Source organism: Perissodus microlepis, chromosome 7, assembly GCF_051167445.1.
Source record: "Perissodus microlepis isolate ML-2025 ecotype Zambia chromosome 7, ASM5116744v1, whole genome shotgun sequence".
NCBI classification, from domain to species: Eukaryota; Metazoa; Chordata; class Actinopteri; order Cichliformes; family Cichlidae; genus Perissodus; species Perissodus microlepis.
In genome coordinates this window covers 12682364-12702200 of record NC_140467.1, presented here as the reverse complement: position 1 = coordinate 12702200, position 19837 = coordinate 12682364, and the positions used below count along the sequence as shown (strand labels likewise).

Genomic DNA, 19837 nt, shown 5'->3' with positions numbered 1-19837 from the left:
ATAGATATATAGATAGAGATAGATAGACTCATGACTATCATGACTCCGAATTTACTGGCCTGTCATTAAAATTTTAAAACCTTGAAGTCCACTCAACACAAGCTGAAATACAGAATCAACGTGACTGCAGCTTGTTGCTATGTCAGCTTAATCGCATGCTGGTCATGTGATTTGGAGGTGTGGCACACAGAGTGATAATGACACTCACCTTCATTCCATCTTCAAACTGTTAATGCTATCTTATCTCAATAAACAGCACCGTCATATGCAAAATTAGGGTGCCACATGCCACCCCATGCCACCCCTCTAAATACGCCCCTGGTAATATCTGAATATGTGATCAGTTATAGCTGACTAATTTATGTTAACTGTGCATGCTTACGTGCTCTACCATGCGCATGCACGTGCATAAGCGTCACCTGCGTGTACTTTATGATATAGTACTAAACCTCTGGTTAAATGAAAAAATAAATACGGACCTTACATTTAACCCACATTAAACTGTCTAACTCAGAAAGAGAGAGAATGGGCGAGTGAGAACAACCTGCAAAAAAAAGGAGGAACAAGGGTGCTGCAGCCAGGCCCTCACGTGACCTAAGACGTCGTCCAATTAGATGCAAAGAAAAAAACTCGTCTTCCGGTTGTCTTCCTTCTTCAACAACCATGGTAAGCTCGTTCGCTCTTTATCCCATTATTTAATGCTGTCTAATTCATTGATAATTCTGTGAAATTGTCGAATTATATAGTCGCTTTACGTATAAACGCAATGACGGATAATTTACCTCAAAGGCGTCGACCTTTAGTGCTGCTGCTAGTTAGCAAGCAGGCTAAGCCAGTAGCCCATTTTTTGAGCCTGACTGTAAATACTGTAATTTTTGCACAGTGTATGAACTTATGAGTGACCCTCTTTGTCCTAGCGGTTCCGTTTCTGTGGAGACTTGGACTGCCCAGATTGGGTACTTGCCGAAATCAGCACGTTAGCAAAAATTGTGAGTAAAAGAAACCATAAGAGATAAAGTTGTTACTGGCACCAGTTTATTGATTTTATTTTTTTTATAACGAATATATTTTCTATTCCATTAATGTAACAGTCAAGTGTCAAGATGAAGCTACTTTGTGCTCAAGTGCTGAAGGATTTGCTTGGAGAGGGCATTGATGTAAGTTGTTGGACATTTCTACAGGCTCATCATATGTAGACTGTAGTTTTGAAACACACACACATCTGTGGTGTCTTCTCTCTCACTTCATTTACAGTATGAAAAAGTCGGAAAGCTTACTGCAGATGCAAAGTTTGGTAAGTGTCTCTTATGTTGTTTCTCTGAGAGAGATGCAACAATTACATTTCAAGGCGCTTAACATTTCTGTCTGCAGACATATGACTGGCTCTTTCTATTTAGATTCAAGATTCTAGAAGTTCCAACTTTATATTTTTATAATATTTAATCTTCGTGCATTTGATCAATCATAACATCGGCCTGTCCTAACTGACCAGTAACCCTCCCTGGGGGAATACAAGTATTTGTTCACTTAATTTATTATTGTTATTATTATTATTATTTATATTTATGTATTAACTGTAAAGATGTGTAATTACTATGTAAGATAATGTACTTAAAATGTGAAAATATGTACTTAAAGTATGAAAATATATAAAAAAGATATGTCTATAAAATCTCCAAACTATGGATCACAACATTTTTAGGCAAATCTGGCACGATCGATCAGAAAATGTTACATATATTTGATGATTTGAGATGGAAATTATTTATTTATTTATTTTTGTTAATGACGCAACATTTAACTGTTGTGGTAGTTAGGGGGGAATGATGGCTGAGGGTGGAGCTGGTTTGATTGCAGAGGCCAACCAAATGGCCTCTGCAGTTACTATGTAGGTTGAGGTGTCTCTCATTTGAATCAGTTAGCTTGTTGAGTTCTATTATTTTATTAAACACTATTTATAACTAGCGTTTCATTAAGTTGACTTTTTTATGAGCCCACTTATTTCTTAAAATAGTGTTAAAGCAACTCCAAAACGACATAGCAGACACAATATTTGTGCAATAAACCATTGTTTGTGGAAAGCAATCTTGACCTATGGCTATTGTTTGAGCTTCCCTGGACAGGTCTAGCTACTCTGCCACTAACTCAGACTCCTCTCTCCACACACCCTCCCAAGATGCTAACGCATAAAATACAGGAGAGACCTAATTAGGTGGTCACTGCCAGCCAGCCTCCTGTGGCACTGCCCCCTGATATTGCTGCATCACCCCTACGCTGCAACTGTCACAAAACACACCCTGCCCGTACAAGCTTATTTCCATGAATGTGTATTTTTGATATTATTTTGAATCTTTTTGGGGGAGAAATTGTAACCCAGATTTTGTAAATTACACATGTGCCTCTAAGTCTTTGGCTGCTTGGTCCTTGATAAAAAGGTTTTGTGACTATGCCTGTTAGAAAGCAGTAATCCTACCTCATTTAAATTTGAACATTGTCCTCTTGAGGTTAATTTCTCTGGAAGTAGTGCTGTGCAGCTTCTAACTGTCTAAAAAAGCAGCAAAGTCCACCATATTAAAATATTGAATATCTTCTTAAACCTTAATTTCATATTAGAGAAGAGTACAAAGCTACAAAAAACAAACAAATCTGGTTGCTGGCCTGAAGTTGATCTTGCTGGTGTGGAAATAAAGTTCTGAGCTCTCATAGTGTTTTTAGTAGTTGCCAGAAGGCATGACAGCACAATCCTGAGTTCACATCATTTGTGGTGAGTTTTCTTCTTCTGGGCCCTGAGAACATTACAGTAGAATAGTGTCTTAACAGTTTAAACCTTTAGGGGTTGAATTCAGTGGCCAGGCCTCATTCTCATTCATTCTGTTGTTTGTGCTCCTGACTTGACATGTGACCTTTGAGCTTGGCGCCTGCACGTTTTTCCTGTTGACACCGCTGATTAGACACATGGTAGTAGCCAGAGACCCAGATCGCATGACAAGTGATGATCTTGATGATAACAAATGGGTCAGTTTGACACAAAAGTCTGTTTTCTCACTGTGCCACTTTGTAGTTTATCATGAATGAGTGGCTGGACAGGTGAGTTTTTAGAACAGGACTTCATGAAAGTCATTAAAACATAGCAAGAGCACTCAAAGGGGTTCAGAAGTGCACAAGAATTGGCTTTAGGGGAGCAGCATTAAAATTCTTTTTTTATGGAAGAACACATTGTAAATGGACTAAGTTGTACGGCATTCCTGGTCTATCTAATTTGCCTTACACATAAGTCTTTAACACTGTTCAACTTAAATTTTGTTTTTTTACAATTTCTGTCAGATAAGCTGTTTTGTGTCAATAAACCGTTTTGCAGAGAGCGGAGACATCAAAGCTAGTGTGGCAGTGCTCAGCTTTATTTTCTCCAGTGCAGCGAAGCATGACGTCGACAGTGAATCTCTATCCAGTGAGCTACAACAGCTTGGTCTGCCTAAAGGTAAGCCCGTGTTTTTGTGTCCAAAGGTTGGTATAAAAATAAATGCACAGTCTACAACTTGATATGCACCAATCTGTTCTCATGCCTGAATCTTTGCCAAGAGCAAGGACAGCCAAACTTTCTAACAAAAACACAAGTGACTTGTTTAATCTAACATCTAATATCCTGGGGAAATGTCTCACATGGGGATAATGTGGAACAAGAGCAGCTAAATGCAGAGTTTATGTTACAGGATTTTAATATTTTATTTCTAGAGTATGAGCACAGAAGTATAATAGAGGAAGGATTTTTAGAAACTCCTGTATTGCATTAGTTCAAAATCATTTATTGTGTTTTTTAACAAATGCCCTCAGGATGATGTTAGAGGATATTATAGCTATTAAATGGGTGTGTAAGGGATCATTTTTGCCAAGTGAAACTGGTATACTGAAAAATGAGAAGATGTAATGTATTTCTGTAATTAGTTTTTTTTTAACGTATGCATGTGTATGAATGCATGCTGATTGTTATCATTGTTTTTCATATTGTGAATTGATTTTTGACTTTTTGACAATAAAAGAAAAAAGCAGTACATCATGAACAACAAAGGCAATGCTGATTTACAGACTTGGGTGGTGCACTGCTGTATCAACAACTCTATAAAAGTGGTGTTAACACATTTGCCTTACACATGGACAATCCCCCTTTTGAGGTTGAGTGGAGACACAAGCTAGCACGCTTCCAGTGGTCCCTCCCTGCATAAACCACAGCTTTGTGTCAGGAAGGCCATCTGTGCCACATCAGTCCACCCTTTGGAAAATAAGAAGCCCAAAGTTTCACCATGATTTTTGTTTGTTACATTATAAATAAAAATGACAGATGGCTTTCTGCCTGAGATTTTGAGATTGTATGTTATGTTTCAGAAATAGTAAAAGGTTTATTTTATTTGATAAATATTAAATACTTCTAAGGTCTTTGTAACTGTTAGATTTTCTTTTAGTCGTCTGGTAATGCATAATTAGTTCTTCAGCTAATCGTCAGCTGAAACACTCAAATGATTTTTTTTCTACTCAATATTTCTTTAGAGCATACTACAGGGCTGTGCAAGTCCTACGAAGACAAGCACGTTGCACTGCGGGAGAAATTAAGAGAGACAAGCCTGAGATGTAAGTGTTTCTGCCTTTCCTATTCAAGAAAGAAGAGAAAATTAATGATGGCTGCTGCTGGGAAGTTGATGACTGAGCACTGACATCATTCTGCTTTGTGATCAGTGGGTCGACTGGACTCTGTTTCTTGGCGAGTGGACTACACTTTGAGCTCCAGTGAACTGAGGGAGGTGAATCAACCAACAATTCAACTTAAACTGCAGAGGCAAGGAGCAGAATCAGGTGCCCCAGAGACAACTGTGGTGTCTGTTTCTGCTGACAAGTTCAGAGTGTTGCTTGCTGGTGAGTTCAGCATCTTTTCAAATACTTTTCTTTTTTTTGTCTTTTAATTTGCCAGACCTGTGATGTTATTTTTTGTCTCTGTACTTTTTCAGAGCTCAAACAAGCCCAGGTTCTAATGAACTCACTACAATGAACAACAGACGTCACTTTCTGAAAACCGATGATAATGATGATTAACTGCCTAAAGTGCCATACTTACAAGTTGTACAGTGTTATGTATTCTTCCTAAAAAAATTTAATTCCTTGTGTCTCTCAACTGATATTTAGTTGTATTTTTCTACCATTTTAGTAAAAATTAGTAGAAATGTGTCCAGATTGTGTGATATTTGTTACTGAAGTAAAAAAATAATGATCATTGTTTAAAAAAGATGTTGCTTGTATCACTCAACACATTTAATTATGTTAATTATTTGTGTTTTACCTCTGTATGCTTGTAAATAAAAACAATGTAAAACGTATCCGTCAAAAAGTGATGGCCAAAAAGAACTGGATTGATTATAATGTAGGTACAATAACACCGAATCCATAAGATACTTGTGACACATATGATTTATTTAATATATAACGCCTCCGTAAATCATGTTGATTACAGCCAATTTAACAATGTGATCAAAGATATTAGACATTTTAAAAAAGTTGGAAATCACTTCCTGGTTTCCGCAGCGCCTACAATTCCCATCATGCATCGGTTTATTTGCTAGGAAACCCAAGTCTAGTATTTTATTTTAGCCGTTTTAAGTGAATAATAACAGCTAAGAATGAAAACCAAACACACACACGTACACATTAGACCGAAAATAAACGAGAAATTGTGGGTTTTGTCACAGTTGTGCAGGTCTCGCGACATTTTAATGACTGGCGCGTGGTGATTGCACAACTTGTTTTGTAACACTGCTGGTTACGCGTGCGATAAAAGCATTGGTCAAATGTTTACCTGCACGGTGTTTCAGCACAAAGACATATCCTCTGTAAATTTATATCAGCAGCTGCTGCCGTGCAGACAGTAAACGCTACAAGCTGAGTGCACTTAACGCCGAGCTCCGTTTCCTGGTTTCGGTGAGTTATGTACTTGTAACTTGATAAAGATGCAGCATTGCCATTATTGACAACATGTTTTGGTTTATGCAAATACACAGAGCAGTATTTTGCTGTGATTGGATTAAGAGCATATTCAGGAGAACCTCAGGTTTGAAGTTTAATGTTAAAGCTTTGAGATTTTTTAGATGTGTATTGTGTTATTTTTTTGAACCCCAAAGCTGTATGTAAACATTTACAGTCATGATTGCAAGTGAGAAGGTTTTACCCATACTCCTGCACTCTATAGAGGACACAGGGTTCTGAATCATGCGTTATGTGGAAGTAATGTTATAAGCCTGGAAGTGACGTTTTTTGACCTAATATATGATGACAAGTTTTATTTCTGGAAGTTTCAGCCCAACCTTATTTGTTCAGCCAAAATGCCCGAGGGACCAGAGCTCCACCTGGCCAGCCTGTATGTGAACAGAATGTGTGAAGGAGTGTTGTTCAGTGGTCCCGTCATAAAGTCAGAGGTCAGCAAGAACCCTGATGTGCCCTTCACCTCTGAGGCCTATCGCATCACAGCTGCTTCCAGAGGGAAGGAAGTGAAGCTCACGCTGACGCCCATAAAGACAGATGAACCAAAACAGCGAGTGAAAGTGGGACAAGTGGAACAACCCATGGACATAGTCTTTCGCTTTGGGATGTCAGGCTATTTCCGCTTCACCAGCGAGGATGAGCTGCCCAAACATGCCCACCTGCGTTTTTATTCCAAAGAGAAGCCCTGCAGAGTACTTAGCTTTGTGGATCCTCGCAGGTTTGGGAGCTGGGAGCCCAACGGGACCTGGCAGCCTGGCAGAGGTCCCTGCGTTATGTTTGAGTACAAAAAATTCAGGTTAGTGATGCTGAGTGTCACTTGCGTCTTCTGCCTCAACGAAATACAGTAGCACAGCCACACTGATCAGTAAAAAAACATTTTCAGGGAGAATGTTGTGTCACACGTGTCTGACCGAGCCTTTGACAGACCCATCTGTGAAGTCCTGCTCAATCAGAAGTACTTCAACGGTATTGGAAACTACCTGAGGGCTGAGATCCTTTTCAGGTGATGCGCAAAGACAACATTACATAGATTAGCATGAGGGCCGCACTCATACTGACCTTATTAGACAGTAGCACCTTATGAGGATGTACAGCAAGATCTTTGCACTCGACCGGTAAATTGTTATCTTATCACCAAATCTGAAGTAAGGTGCATATCTCTACCCCTCAAAAGATTTACTCTGCTCTACCATTTTCATTCTGACTGATAGCAGGTGATTATTGTGTAAACATACATAAAAAAAATCATACAGGATTTTTGAAACATTTTAATTTTACTAATACCCATTATACAGATAATTGAAGACCTTAACCATGGCAAATGGATTGTTTCATTAGTGATGACTGAAGGTAGAAACAGTAACAGTGATATGAATGGCTTAACTACACAAGGTTTTGTTGAATCAGAGAGCTAACAAGAGTGTTTTTGTTTCCTAAAAGAAAAGACCTTCAGTACTGTTCTTTTCCTTTTTTTTTTTTTTTTTCTAGGTCTAACATCCCTCCCTTTGTGGCTGCCAAAACTGTGCTGGAAGGTCTTGGGCCGGACGATTCATGTCAAAATGAGAATCCTGTGAAAAATGAGTCAGACGCGAAGGTGAAAAAAGCGATTTTTACATAACTTTCCCAAACCCTATGGCGTTATTTTTGTGACTCTATTCTGAGCTCACATAAAAAAATGTTGCAAGTACAAATGTTGCATTTTGAGGAGAAAATTATTTTGAGCAAAGAAAAGTTTAATTTGAGCAAAGAAAATTCATTGCTGCGTGAAAGAAATGTATTTCAGTGTTTGCTATTATCCATATACACACAATAACAGCCCTGTTGCCCAGTTGTTGGCATTTGCTGTTGCTCAGATCTCTGCTCTGTGTGCTGACAGACATCTGCAGACCTGCTCTCAGTGTGTCGCTCCCGCTCTCAACATCTCTGCTCCCTGTATGCTCAACTCTTTCTCTACACTTTATATATGTGACACAAAATCAACCAATCACAGACTTGGATGCAAAAATTCTGATAGGCTGTTTTGGTCTCCAATCAGCTCGCTAGCTACTGCATTCCAGAAACACTGTCCAAAGTGTAGCTAAACCCAGTGGAGTGGTTTGTTTTAAACTAGATTAAAAACAAAAATAGTCTTTATATTATATTTTAAAATAATATAATTAAACATACTAACCAAAAATGAGTTTAGCTACACTTTGGACAGTGTTTCCGGAATGCAGTAGCTAGTGAGCTGATTGGCTATTTTGGTCTCCATTCAGAATTTCTGCATCCAAGTCTGTGATTGGTTGGTTCTGTGGTACATTTATAATGGTGTAGAGAAAGAGTTGAGTGTGGAGGAAGCAGACATGTTGACAACAGGAGCGACACACTGAGAGCAGGTCTGCAGATGTCTGTCAGCACACAGAGCAGAGATCTGAGCCAGAGCAAATGCCAACAACTGGGTGAGAGGGGCTGTTATTGTGTGTGTATATGAATAATAGCAAACAATGAAATACATTTCTTTCACACAGCAATGAATTTTCTTCCCTCAAAATAATTTTCTCCTCAAAATGCAACATATGCACTTGCAAAATTGTTTCCGTGCACTCAGAAGAGGGACAAAAATAACGCCATAAAACCCAGCCTCTTTCTCACAGTGTCTTTGTTTTATTCTTCTCAGAAGACATCTGTAAGAACAAAAAAGAAACTGATGAAACACCAGACGGATGACTTGCTCAGTCTTTGTCATACAGTCCCTCTGGAAGTGGTGAACCTCGGTGGGTAGTCAAGTGTTTATAGTATGAGTCGCTCATGAGATGAACGCAGTGTTTAACAACTCGTGGTTTTTAGGTGGGAAAGGATATGATCCAGCCAGTGGGGACTTCTCTGACTTTGAGGCATGGCTGCAGTGCTACTATGTGGACGGGATGAAAACACTCCGGGACCATAATGGGAGAACAATATGGTTCAGAGTGAGTTTAAAGGAAATGCAACATAACAAGGCCAGATGATTTTATTTATCACACAATTATGTGTCTACCTTTATAACTTTAGGGGGATCCAGGGCCCATGGCACCAAAAGGTAATGTTCTCAAGAAGTTTAGCAGCTCAGGTGAAATGTACATGAGAATGTCCATTAACTAACTTTTATTTATTTATTTTTTAAGATTCAAAGTCACCCAAGGCAAAAAAGTGGGCAAAGAAAGATGACCATGATTACACAAACAAGAAAAAGGTGAGCATGAACTGTCTTTTGACCAACAGTGAGCTCCATGTTACTGTGCAAGAGTCTTGAGCCAACCCTCATTTTTTTCTTTATAACTTGCTTGCTAAAAGCAAGCGCAAACAGTAAACATCCAAAGAAGAACTTTGAATGTTCTTCAGGAAGTCTGAAGAACTATTCCTGAAGACTTCTTAAAGAAACAACAAGAAAGTTTGCCTAAGAGAGTTCAGGCTGTGTTGAAGAATAAAGGTGGTCATACCAAATATTCACTTTTACACTCAAACAAATTGTACAAACTCCATTTTTGCCTTATATGCTGTATGTTTGTACATTTCAATAAATCGCTGCGCCCATTTCCCTAGCAAAAAATAAATAAATAAATAAATAGAAACAAGGGGTGGCTCAAGACATTTGCACAGCCGTGTGTATCCAACATCCGTTTTATCTCACCAGGGGGCCAGAGAAAGGAAAACAAGGATCAAACAGGAAGGTGGGATGAAAACGCCAAAGAAAGAAAAGGATGCAGGTCCAGAGGAAGCTGAATCAAAGAGAAGGAAACCTGGCGAGACGCATGAAGTAAATACACCCCAGCGTGAAACAAGGTCAAATGCACGTAGGAGAAAGACCAGTAGTGTGGGAGTGACTACAGGTGCGCCCATGAGTAAAAATGAAAATATTTTATCTAGTGGGGAGGAATGAAAACTGATTTATCTCATAGCTGTCCTTGTTGCAGGGTCACAGAGACGAACCATGAGAATGACCAGGTAGGATGGTAAAAGAAGAGGCACCCCCACTTTGGACACTTATGATTTTATACTATTAAAAATCCTTTTTTATTAATAAAAAAAGTTTCTTCAAAACTTGTTGTACAAATTGTTTATTAATTTGATACAAAATAATCAAATCAAATTACTTTTAAACGGCGTATAAACAGTACCAATCATATAAAGTGTCCTCGTAAACTGTTAGTAAAACAGCAGCCAATTCAATGTAATCTCTAGCTTTCATGTAATGTCTAAGTGTTGATCCGTATTCCACTTCCATAAGGCTTAGTGAAATCCCACATGTTATCACATGATCAGCAATAGTGAGACAATCTGAAAGGGGTTGAAGTCCAGAGTGATTCCTTCTGATGTTACCGGTACTGGCTGGTTGGGGTCTTGCTTCTCCAGGAGGTCACAGCTAAAAGAGGAAAAGACAAAGCTTTACTCATACAACACAGGAAAAAGACAAACCACCAAACTAAAATAGAAACACTTACACCCAAGCTTCCCTGACTGGAAGTGCGGTTCTCAGAGTTGCAGTCACGCTGCTCCCATGCGACTCGTAAAGGCGGACTACGAGCACCCCACCTCTGTCCTCAGCCTGTTGTGGTAAATGATTAAAAAGCGAATAAAACGAGCTCATTGTTTTCAGGAAGGGCAGTCTAAAGTTCCCACACAAGACGATACAGATCTGATTGTTCACTTTGATACCTGTTTTATTGTCTCCAGTACGACAGCTTGAGATGTCACAGAAAAGGCACTCCAGGGCACAGTGTCGGGGCTGCACTGGATTAACCTCAGAGGGAAATTGAGGTTGTTGGCCCACTGGATGACAGAGGCTTCTTGGAAGGATCCTATACAAACAGCACAATGTTACATTAGACACAAATAACCAAACATACTGGGTTTAAGCTTTATTTCCAAGATCACATCAAAAGGAAAAAAAAAAACGTATAACTTACTTGTGTGTGGCATGATTGCATATGTGAAGTGATGAATCCCCATGTCAGCAGTGGCATCTGGGGCCTTGGGTGCTCTCAGTCTGAGATAAAGTGAGATGCAGGAGTTAAAATGTTGTATGCCTGAACTGTACTGCTTGTAGGAGTGTTGTAAATGAACAATGGGAACCTCACAGGGAAAGAGTCATTGTGTTCTTGTGCACAGAGTAGCCGTATTTGCAGTCGTTCAGCAGTGAGACTCCAAAATTGTGCTCTGACAAGTCGGCCCATTTGTGGCCCCAAACCTGAGAAAGGAAACGGATGATACAATGACATCCACGAGTAACACTTTTGTTACAGCAGTTAAGTGTGACAACAGTGAAAATCTGTGAATTATAAGGAGAACACAGCTTTACAGTGTCGTACCTCGAATTTAGCCCAGTCCCATGAAGTGTTGCGATGAGTGGGTCTCTGCAAGTGGCCAAACTGGATCTCGTAGGTAGCATTGGGGCTGCGAACTCGCACAGGAAATTCAACCTTGAGAAACTTGTGAGATTCTGCCCACTGAACCTGAAATTGGAAGACGCAGCACGTTTTTTTTGCTGAAAAATAAATCTTACATGCCTTAATGCCACATTTCCGAAACATTACAGCCTACTTCTGTGCTGAACTTGATGTAAGGACACATGGCATCCATGATAATCTCCTGTGTGATTGTGCTCTTATCACTGATCCTCAGGGTGAAGCTGACACTGCCCCGCAGTCCGCCTGGTGACACCACATGAACTGGCTGCACCACCTCTGCCACTGGTTTCCTATTGAGTTTGTTTTTTCTGTTAGTTTTATGATACTGATATACTGAACAGTACTAAAATATTTGAACTTAAATGCATTTGACAGCAATGGCTGAAACCTTGTCTGGAGATGGTAGTCCATTACATCCCATGCGTCCCAGTACAGGGGGACATCATCAAGCATGACAAACTGGTTCCCAAGGCAACCATCAGAAATGCTTTCCCTGAAATCAACACAGTGGTGAGAAACTCCCTGTTGCAAGTACAGTAGTAGACAATATGCACCTTTTACACGTCTTACCTGTTTGCGCTGATCAAACACAGCGATGCAAAAGTGCCATCTCTGTTTATGGCTGTCTTTAAAAGACCATTCTCCATGACGACTGTGCCATCAGCCTACAATTTTACACAGTTAACTAAATCAAATGGCAAAATAGATGAAATTTATGCAATCATCTTTCTATATGTAGCACACACCTGAACGGTGACAGAAACCGGAGTCACTGGTGGTGTGTCTTTCACGGGAGACACACCGATGCTGGAAGCTCTCACCAGAGCTATAGTGCCACACATAACAGTGAACGTCAGATATGAAGTTTATTGTGTGAGGAGCACAATATAGATATACTGGAAATACACAACAAACCTAGACCACTTTTTTCAGCTCCCTCTTGAATCTGGACAACTTCAAGACGTTCCCAAGGCAGAGAATTGAACACGGCCATGGAGCTGCCTTTTGCCACCAGGGCTTCACATGCGTCACGCAGAAGTGCAGCACCACCACTGCGGATATCTGAGACAGGATGTGTGAATCAGAATGTGAATACTTTATTAATCCCAGAGGAAATGATGGGGGCACAGCGCTCCAGGTCAGTAAGAACAGTAACTACCTAAACGAAATTAAATATTACAATATATTACAAAGTTACAAAAGCTCTAATAAATACAAATAACTCAAATTAGAAATTTCCCAGCATATTATGCTAATTAAATAGTTAACATTGAAAACTTTCTGGAAATTGTAAATAAACACTGTGCTGATTTAAGCTGCAATTAAAAGCTGTAAAAACTCACCTTCATAATATTTCAGAGCATCCTCCACCACCATCTCTATACAGCTGCCAGGAATCACGTCGTGAAACTGGTTCAGTAGAAGCAGCCTGCAAAGGGGAAATTAACAACACATTTTCAACCTGCAGACACAAAGACTCACATTGTTTAGTCCGATAAAGATTGTGTTTGAACCTCCAGAGCTCTTGCAGTTTCTCAGCAGGGTATGGAAACGTGTTGTTGCGGTACAGCGCCAAGCTGCTGGCTATCTCAATATCATGAAGCAGCGTCTCACACTGGCGGTTTCCTCTTTTTATCTAACAAAAAAAAAAGGCAGGCAATTAAAATGACATACAGCAATCAAACACATGAAATATTTTTGAACTGAAGCATAATTTTATAGATGTAAGGTATAAACTTTGCATGAATCACTGTACTAAGCAGGATTATGTTCTGTTCTACAGGTAATAGTTCTTAAATCCCTTTATATACTCGTGTATCTTATCTAGCTTCTCTATCATAATAATTAACTATTCCTTATAAATATATTAAACAATCATGACTGTATAGTGATCTAAGCAGCTTCCCACACAGTCTACCTAATTGTCAAAGCCGCTATCATATGTAAACCTACTGTAAGAACATATATATATACATATAATTTTTTTTATTACAGATAGTATTACTGTGGTCACTCCCTGTTTTTCATCTGTTTTCTTTTCCACACAGATGAACAAGTTGTGGACTATATAATGACGACTATAACTATTATTCTACCTGTGCCTGTGTGGTGTATGTTCCATTGTGTAGCTCCAGAAAGAGCTCCCCCGTCCACGTGCACAGCAGAGCTGAGTCAGCCTGCAGCCGAGTGAAAAGCTCATCAGGAGTGGACATCTGGACTCTGGAGAGATGAGCACGAGCTATGACATCTCTGGTTAAACCTTTGTTAGTTATTATGACGCAAATACTGAATGACTCAATGACTCTATTGAAATTTAATCTACTGTACTATTTTGTAAAAATAACACAATGACATAGCTAGACATAACTCATCCTTTTTATTATTTTTTTTTACTTAAACAAGCTTGAATCCTGATTTACACACCCTTCCCTTTAAAAACTCCTGGAAATGACAAAAGAAGAGTTATGACTAAATTGATCAAGAGAAGTGTTTCTGGATCACTTCTGGGCCTTGGTCATTGTTATCAATGAATTACGGGTTAATGTAAGAGACAGGAACTGACTTAGGAAGTCCATTTGTGTCCTGAACAAGGCGCAGTCTGTCTAGCATGAGCTGTGTGGGTCCGCCACCACCGTCGCCAAAACCAAAGAGTGCTGCGCTGTGATTGGCTCTGCCCTTGTCTTTGTTATTTTTCAGAGTTTTTACCAGCTGTGGGCAGAGAAAGATCCCACTGAATTAAATCTTTTATGAGAACAGACTCAGCATTCACCATGTTTTGGATACTTTAATCTAACTTACATCTTCGACCTTGCCTTTCATTTCGTAGGAATTTCCAGGTGGGAAGTGAGTTAAAACTGTCGAGCCATCCAGGCCTTCCCAGAAAAACGTGTTGTGCTTTGAGAAAGAGAAATAAAGACTGAAAAACTGTTTTTACAGACGTGCACTGTGGGAGATGTGCACTTACAGGAAAGGTGTTGACCAAATTCCAGCTTAGCTTCTGGGTCAAAAAGTTGGAAATGCCACAGCCCTGCATTATTTGCGGAAGCTGAGCAGAGTAGCCAAACGTATCAGGAAGCCAGAACTGTGGGACATTTAAAAAATTCACATTAAATCAAATCAAAACAAACTCAAAAAGCCTCAAGAAATGTAGCTGATAGCTGCCAGAAAGGTTAACTCTTATGAGTTCATACCTCTTTGCAATACCTCCCAAACTCTTTGTTAAAGAAGCGCTGGCCCTCCAGGAACTGCCGGACCATGGACTCACCCGAAGGCAGATTTCCATCCTAACAGGCAAATATGTCAAATATATCAAGGCAGTTTACATGATATATAGTATTGCCTTCACTTTTAAGATGAAGTTTACCATTTCCACCCACGTGCCTCCAACTGGAATGAACTGTCCTTTCTTCACATAGTGCTGAATTGAGGAGAAGAGTCCAGGGTACCAGCTCTTTACCCACTGGAACTGCTGGGCCTGCACAAAAACAAAGCAGTCAAAACTGGAGGGGACTGCTCAGATATTCAGAAGCGTTACGAGACATGTAAAGCTATGTTAGTGTGAAATTACCTGAGAGCAGGTAAAGACGAACTCTGGGTTCTTCTCCATTAAACGAATCACTGTCACCCAACTTCGGCCACATTTTCTAATGGTCTCCTCATAGGGCCACAGCCAGGCTATGGGTAAAGAATCATAATTATTGTTAGTATTTGAACTTGACTGACTATTAGATTTTCACATTTTGTATATTGAAAAATAATACAAAATCTATACTACCTATGGAAATCTATTTCTTACATTTTTTTCATCCATTTCACAGTACTGTTACTGATGTTGCATAAATGCTTGTTATCCACCTGGATTATAATTTGTAAATGTGTTCAGACTGTGGGTATTCTCCGTCTCTACCCGAAGGTGGTGCTGTTCATCCTGTCTTTGTGAGTTTCCCCAGTGTGCTGAGTTTCAGAGGACAACTGATGACTGGCCAAAAAACTGATTACATAGATTTTTTCAGCTGCTTCCTTATTCACAAGCAGCCAGATCAGCAGATAAACAATACTTTCCTCTTCCATATTTACTTGCTCCTAACAAGACCGTGGCTTCAGTGGAAAAGTCAGTATTATGATTTCCATGTTAGAGTCTGTTTTTAAATGCAATGCTGCCTGAGAGCCTGAAGACCATCACATTCATTATTGTTTAATGACCTCATTATGACTTTTGGTCTTGTGCACAGATTTTGTCTGATGCTTTGAATCCTTTGACAATATTATGCGCTGTACATGACGAGATATTTAAGCTCTTTGCAATTTTACGCTGAGGAACATTATTCTGAAATCATTCCACAAATTGTAGACGCAGATTTCTTGCAGATGGTTGAGCCTCTAAGATGCTCTGCTTATACTTAGTTGTGTTACTGACCTGTTGCCAATTTACCTAAATATTTCAAAATTGCTCTTCCAGCTGTTTCTTTTTAGTACTGCTTACTTTTCCAGCCTTTTCCTGGCCCCAATCCTAATTTATTCGAGACATGCTGCTACTATAAAGTTCATTAATAAAATACAGGTTTACAAGACATTTAAACAGTATTTTGACTGTTTTGGAAATCAAGTTGTAGTTTTATTACAGCAGATCCACATCAACACTGGCCATCACATTTTAAGCAGCATATTGTAAGTGGCATTGACATTTTCCATCCACGTTAAAGTATAGTGATTACTACTTAAGGTGAGGAGAGCAGTGCCGACTTGAGATCTGTCGTATATATTGAAAATATCTGCTGTGAATAGTCCTGGGCTCTATTCCAGGAAGGCAGTAGAACAAGCTCTGAGTTTAAGAATAAACTCTGAGTGGATGAACTCTTTCCAAGTCTTTAATAAATGTCAAGTTTTATCAGTAAAGGCAAACATGTTATAAGAAATGTCTCAGCTGTTATAGATATTAATTAGTTTTGTGAGGATGAGTTGTTTTAAATAAAAATCACAGATCATGTTGGGGAAAAATAAAGCCATAACATTTCCAGGCAGGATGAGCTGGGAAATGACCGGAGCCGAAGTGGATCTAGGCCTGATCCAGAGCCGTTACAGAGCCAATGATGCCTTCAGATGAATCCTGGGAATCATCTGAAGGCTTAAATTTCAGACACCATACCTTTCAAAATGTTAACACCATTTGATGTCTGAATCTCAATATGTGAGCAAATTTCAACATGAAATCCTCAGAGTGCAATCAAAGTCTCTGCAGGCTGCATTGCTCATCTTCAATCAAATGTTCACATCATCTCTAAAATTCCAGCGGTCATACATATTTTCAGTCAGTGCGACTCATTACAAACACGACAAATGACTGATCACTGACCAGTGTGTTGTGCCTCTAAAGCTTTATGCACATCATTGTTAAACTGTGACTGCTACAGTAACATACAGTAAATGTCTGCGGTACAAGGAGACTGACTATCTGACACTATTAATGTCCACAGAGTTAGACTCATAGACACACAGATTTTATTCTGAGCTGATTATAAATCTGTGACATAATTAGCTCTCCGACCTCATATACTGAAGACTGAATGACTTTAAAATCACTATGGTTAAGTATACGAAATAGCATTTAGGTGTTTGTAAAAATTTAAACTTCTGCAGTTTAATTCACTCCGCTACACAGTTTGGCACCATGAATGACGAAATGAATCAGTGTCAGCCAGCCGGGTCAGCTGGTTCTGAGTCTGTTACCTTGGTAACTGACTCATTGTTGAAATGACCTCTCTTTCTGGAAAAGAAAACCTGAGTTTCCCTCATCTTACGTCGAGTTGTTTGTTAAACCTGCTTTGTGGAATAGAGCCCTAGTTTCTGAATCGCTGCAACCCCCCCTGAATTCTTTCTTCTCATAGTCTGGATTGTTTTGTTTGTTACTTTGGCAGAGCTCACCCTACAATTTTCATTGCATTTTGGACTGCAGTGGAACTGGTCATCTTTGGGAAAAGAACGACACTTTGTCTGGCCAGGTGGACTCAACCAGGACTTAATCAAACCTAAAATAAAAACATTACCCGAGTCTATGTGGCAGTGACCCATTGCATGGACAGTATGCTGGCTTTCTCCATTCTGCTGGTTGAAGAAGGTGCCTGCCAGACTATGTACTTTAGCAAAAGAACTGGGGTCAGAGGGGTCGCAGAGGTTCACCATCTCATTGACAGTGAAGAGCGCCTGGTAGCCTCGCTGCTCTTCCTCTCCAAGCTCCTGTGAAGAAGAGTACAGAATGTCATGTTTGGCTTACAATGTTTTTTTAAGTAATGTATCATCATGCACTATTTTTGGTTGATAGTACCTTTACAATGTCAACAAGCATCTCAAAGTCTGTCAGCAGCTCTCTTACATCCCCATTGAATACAACTAGCTCAGCTCTCTGTACAGAAAACTTCCGGTTTGGATCTGGAGCTGCAATCTGAGAGCCCTGACCAGCTCCAAAAAGCCCGTTGCAGGCCATTTCCACATACAGGGTGAGACTAAACAGAGACAAAGACATGCGTAAATTTGGGGTTAAAGCTGTCTAAAAGATGTGGTTGCTGCTGATTCAGCAAAAATAAGATCAGATCAACTCACCTGTGCGGCTCCTCATCCTGCAGACACTCCGAGAGGATGTAGCTCGTCTTTTCACCCTCTTTAGTCAGGCCCTACAAATACAAACAGCATGGATAAGATGGAGGTTAAGCAGAATATTTCTGCACTTTTGCCTTTAAATAAATCTGCCGCTGCGTTACCTGAACTGGCTGCTCGTCTCTCCAAACCATTGCTTCTCCATCACTTTCCCACAGAAGATGAACCTCTTTTCCTCTCCAGGACTCTGGGATTTTCAGAGTGACTTTAAACCAGCAAGTCCACCACCTTCAACAATCATCATACTTAGATTAGTGCCAAGATCAGAGGGAATAATAAATCCCAGAGTGATAAAAATCTGTTAATCTTACTTACGTTGGTCCAAATGTATCGCCAACTTTACATGGGTCAAAGATCTGTTTGGAAGCTTCTGCGAACGTGATCCGCTTAGGGGTGAGGAAACAGGCAAGTGATTCCAGGGGGCAAGAGTCTCCATAAAGCCTGGGAAGACCAAATCATTTAAAATTCATAGAAATCCATAATCATAAATCATAATCTCCATTTCCACGTTGAAGCTTTAAAATACCTTCATACTGAGACTCTAAAATCAGAAAGTCCTTTCATACTGGCTGTGTGACTGATGAAAATATCAGTTAAACTACAGCAGCCTTTTTTGTGGTAAAGTCACATTTTGAATTTTTATAATAGAGAAAAGTGAAAAAAAGTGCATTTCACTTAAAGGAGGTTGTACTCTAATGCATCATAACTACTGGGACACTTAACGCAATGTTGCCTGCAATATGTATTGCATACATGCTTTCCACAATTATTAAGAAAACAACTCTCTGTATAAATGCAATGGGCTAAATAAATTGCATTTTCCCCTCGCAGTATTTTGCAGTCACGGAGACTCACGCTGACGTATAAGGTAACAGAAAGCAACAACTTTATCTCTGCTGTACTACATCGTTAAATTCGGATTCTCCACGTCAGTGCAGCTGAATGAAAGAAACCTTACCGTCCTCTCAGATTGCAGTCAGTGAAATAAATATCCGAGATGAATTTCTCTGCTCTCTCGAGGAGAGTGCGCCTGTTCTTCAGCACAGGCAGGTGATACATGACGACAAAAGCAACCAAACGCTCGCAGACTGCAGCACCGAGAACAGCTAGACTTGAAGTGAAAAATTAGCTCAATTCTTCACACGAGACCCCGGAAGTAATAAGGTTTTATTATTGCACTTGAAGGAATTATCCGCTAGATGTCACTATTGTCCAAAAAGAAAAACCCCGACATTAACGAACACGTTTTATTCTTTAAGAAATTGACTCAAAAATGTAAGACAGATTGTATTTGAACATTTTTAATGATGAGTTTTGTTTGCATTTGTTGTACACAAAAAACTGTATAGCTCACTATGACAGACATACCATTTGCCAATCTTGACACATGTAATGGTGCATTTATTTATTTTTAAATCCCAAACAAAACAAAACAGTATAACAAGAATAACATGTGATGAGCAGACAAAATAAATAAATGAGTAACAATTACAAGAAAAAATATGTTAATGTGTTAAAGACCTGACACACTGAGGGAGCATTTTATTGTGACAAAACGAATCACCTCATGCTTATTTTGCTTTAAGATTGTACTTCTCATTTACACAGGCTTTTTAATCAGTCTAAACATTCTGATATAATTTCCAGTTCATCCATCACCTCCACACATTACAGCTTTCACCAGACAAACACACTTTAACCAGGGATTAACAGCTCCACATGGTCATTACTACTGCAGG

At 39.5% G+C, this 19837-nt stretch overlaps 3 protein-coding genes across 8 annotated transcripts; 2 read left to right on the top strand and 1 right to left on the bottom strand.

Annotated features, from left to right (window-relative positions):
• The first annotated feature begins 553 nt into the window (after positions 1–553).
• Positions 554–5363, top strand: commd4 (COMM domain containing 4). The gene is made up of 8 exons (XM_084933492.1): positions 554–666; positions 918–989; positions 1092–1157; positions 1255–1294; positions 3359–3478; positions 4543–4623; positions 4729–4905; positions 4998–5363. The coding sequence occupies exons 1-8, from the start codon at positions 664–666 to the stop codon at positions 5036–5038; spliced, it is 600 nt and encodes a 199-aa protein (XP_084789618.1). The 5' UTR covers positions 554–663; the 3' UTR covers positions 5039–5363.
• A 107-nt stretch (positions 5364–5470) lies between these two features.
• Positions 5471–15588, top strand: neil1 (nei-like DNA glycosylase 1). Of its 6 annotated transcripts, none has more exons than XM_084933487.1 (11): positions 5471–5961; positions 6358–6817; positions 6905–7024; positions 7510–7615; positions 8678–8774; positions 8848–8969; positions 9052–9079; positions 9165–9232; positions 9674–9869; positions 9954–9984; positions 11662–15588. In XM_084933487.1, exons 2-11 carry the CDS (start codon positions 6363–6365, stop codon positions 11705–11707), a joined length of 1269 nt encoding a protein of 422 aa, XP_084789613.1. In that variant the 5' UTR covers positions 5471–5961; positions 6358–6362; the 3' UTR covers positions 11708–15588. The 6 variants fall into 6 exon arrangements, with proteins under 6 accessions (XP_084789613.1, XP_084789612.1, XP_084789614.1 ...); XM_084933486.1 differs by having other exon boundaries at positions 6339–6817; XM_084933488.1 differs by having other exon boundaries at positions 6333–6817; positions 8681–8774.
• Positions 10082–19259, bottom strand: man2c1 (mannosidase, alpha, class 2C, member 1). Its single transcript, XM_084933483.1, has 26 exons — positions 19057–19259; positions 18414–18539; positions 18203–18326; positions 18045–18115; positions 17770–17947; positions 17492–17681; positions 15016–15122; positions 14812–14922; positions 14639–14731; positions 14413–14529; positions 14247–14342; positions 14011–14156; positions 13544–13667; positions 12962–13083; positions 12791–12876; positions 12363–12509; positions 12194–12273; positions 12018–12112; positions 11836–11940; positions 11581–11737; positions 11349–11492; positions 11118–11227; positions 10947–11026; positions 10696–10838; positions 10482–10585; positions 10082–10402 (listed from the first exon to the last, which is right to left on the bottom strand). The coding sequence occupies exons 1-26, from the start codon at positions 19155–19157 to the stop codon at positions 10291–10293; spliced, it is 3069 nt and encodes a 1022-aa protein (XP_084789609.1). The 5' UTR covers positions 19158–19259; the 3' UTR covers positions 10082–10290.
• Positions 19260–19837: the final 578 nt, after the last annotated feature.

Coding starts and splice junctions, on each gene's coding strand:
- commd4 (XM_084933492.1), top strand. Junction 1,295..3,358: donor TACTGCAGATGCAAAGTTTG/GTAAGTGTCTCT, acceptor ACCGTTTTGCAG/AGAGCGGAGACATCAAAGCT. Junction 4,624..4,728: donor AAGAGAGACAAGCCTGAGAT/GTAAGTGTTTCT, acceptor CTTTGTGATCAG/TGGGTCGACTGGACTCTGTT.
- neil1 (XM_084933487.1), top strand. CDS start 6,363: ATGCCCGAGGGACCAGAGCTCCACCTGGCCAGCCTGTATGTGAACAGA. Junction 6,818..6,904: donor TTTGAGTACAAAAAATTCAG/GTTAGTGATGCT, acceptor AAACATTTTCAG/GGAGAATGTTGTGTCACACG. Junction 8,775..8,847: donor TCTGGAAGTGGTGAACCTCG/GTGGGTAGTCAA, acceptor CGTGGTTTTTAG/GTGGGAAAGGATATGATCCA.
- man2c1 (XM_084933483.1), bottom strand. CDS start 19,157: ATGTATCACCTGCCTGTGCTGAAGAACAGGCGCACTCTCCTCGAGAGA. Junction 18,116..18,202: donor GAGACGAGCAGCCAGTTCAG/GTAACGCAGCGG, acceptor TTGTATTTGTAG/GGCCTGACTAAAGAGGGTGA. Junction 11,738..11,835: donor GACTACCATCTCCAGACAAG/GTTTCAGCCATT, acceptor CAAACTCAATAG/GAAACCAGTGGCAGAGGTGG.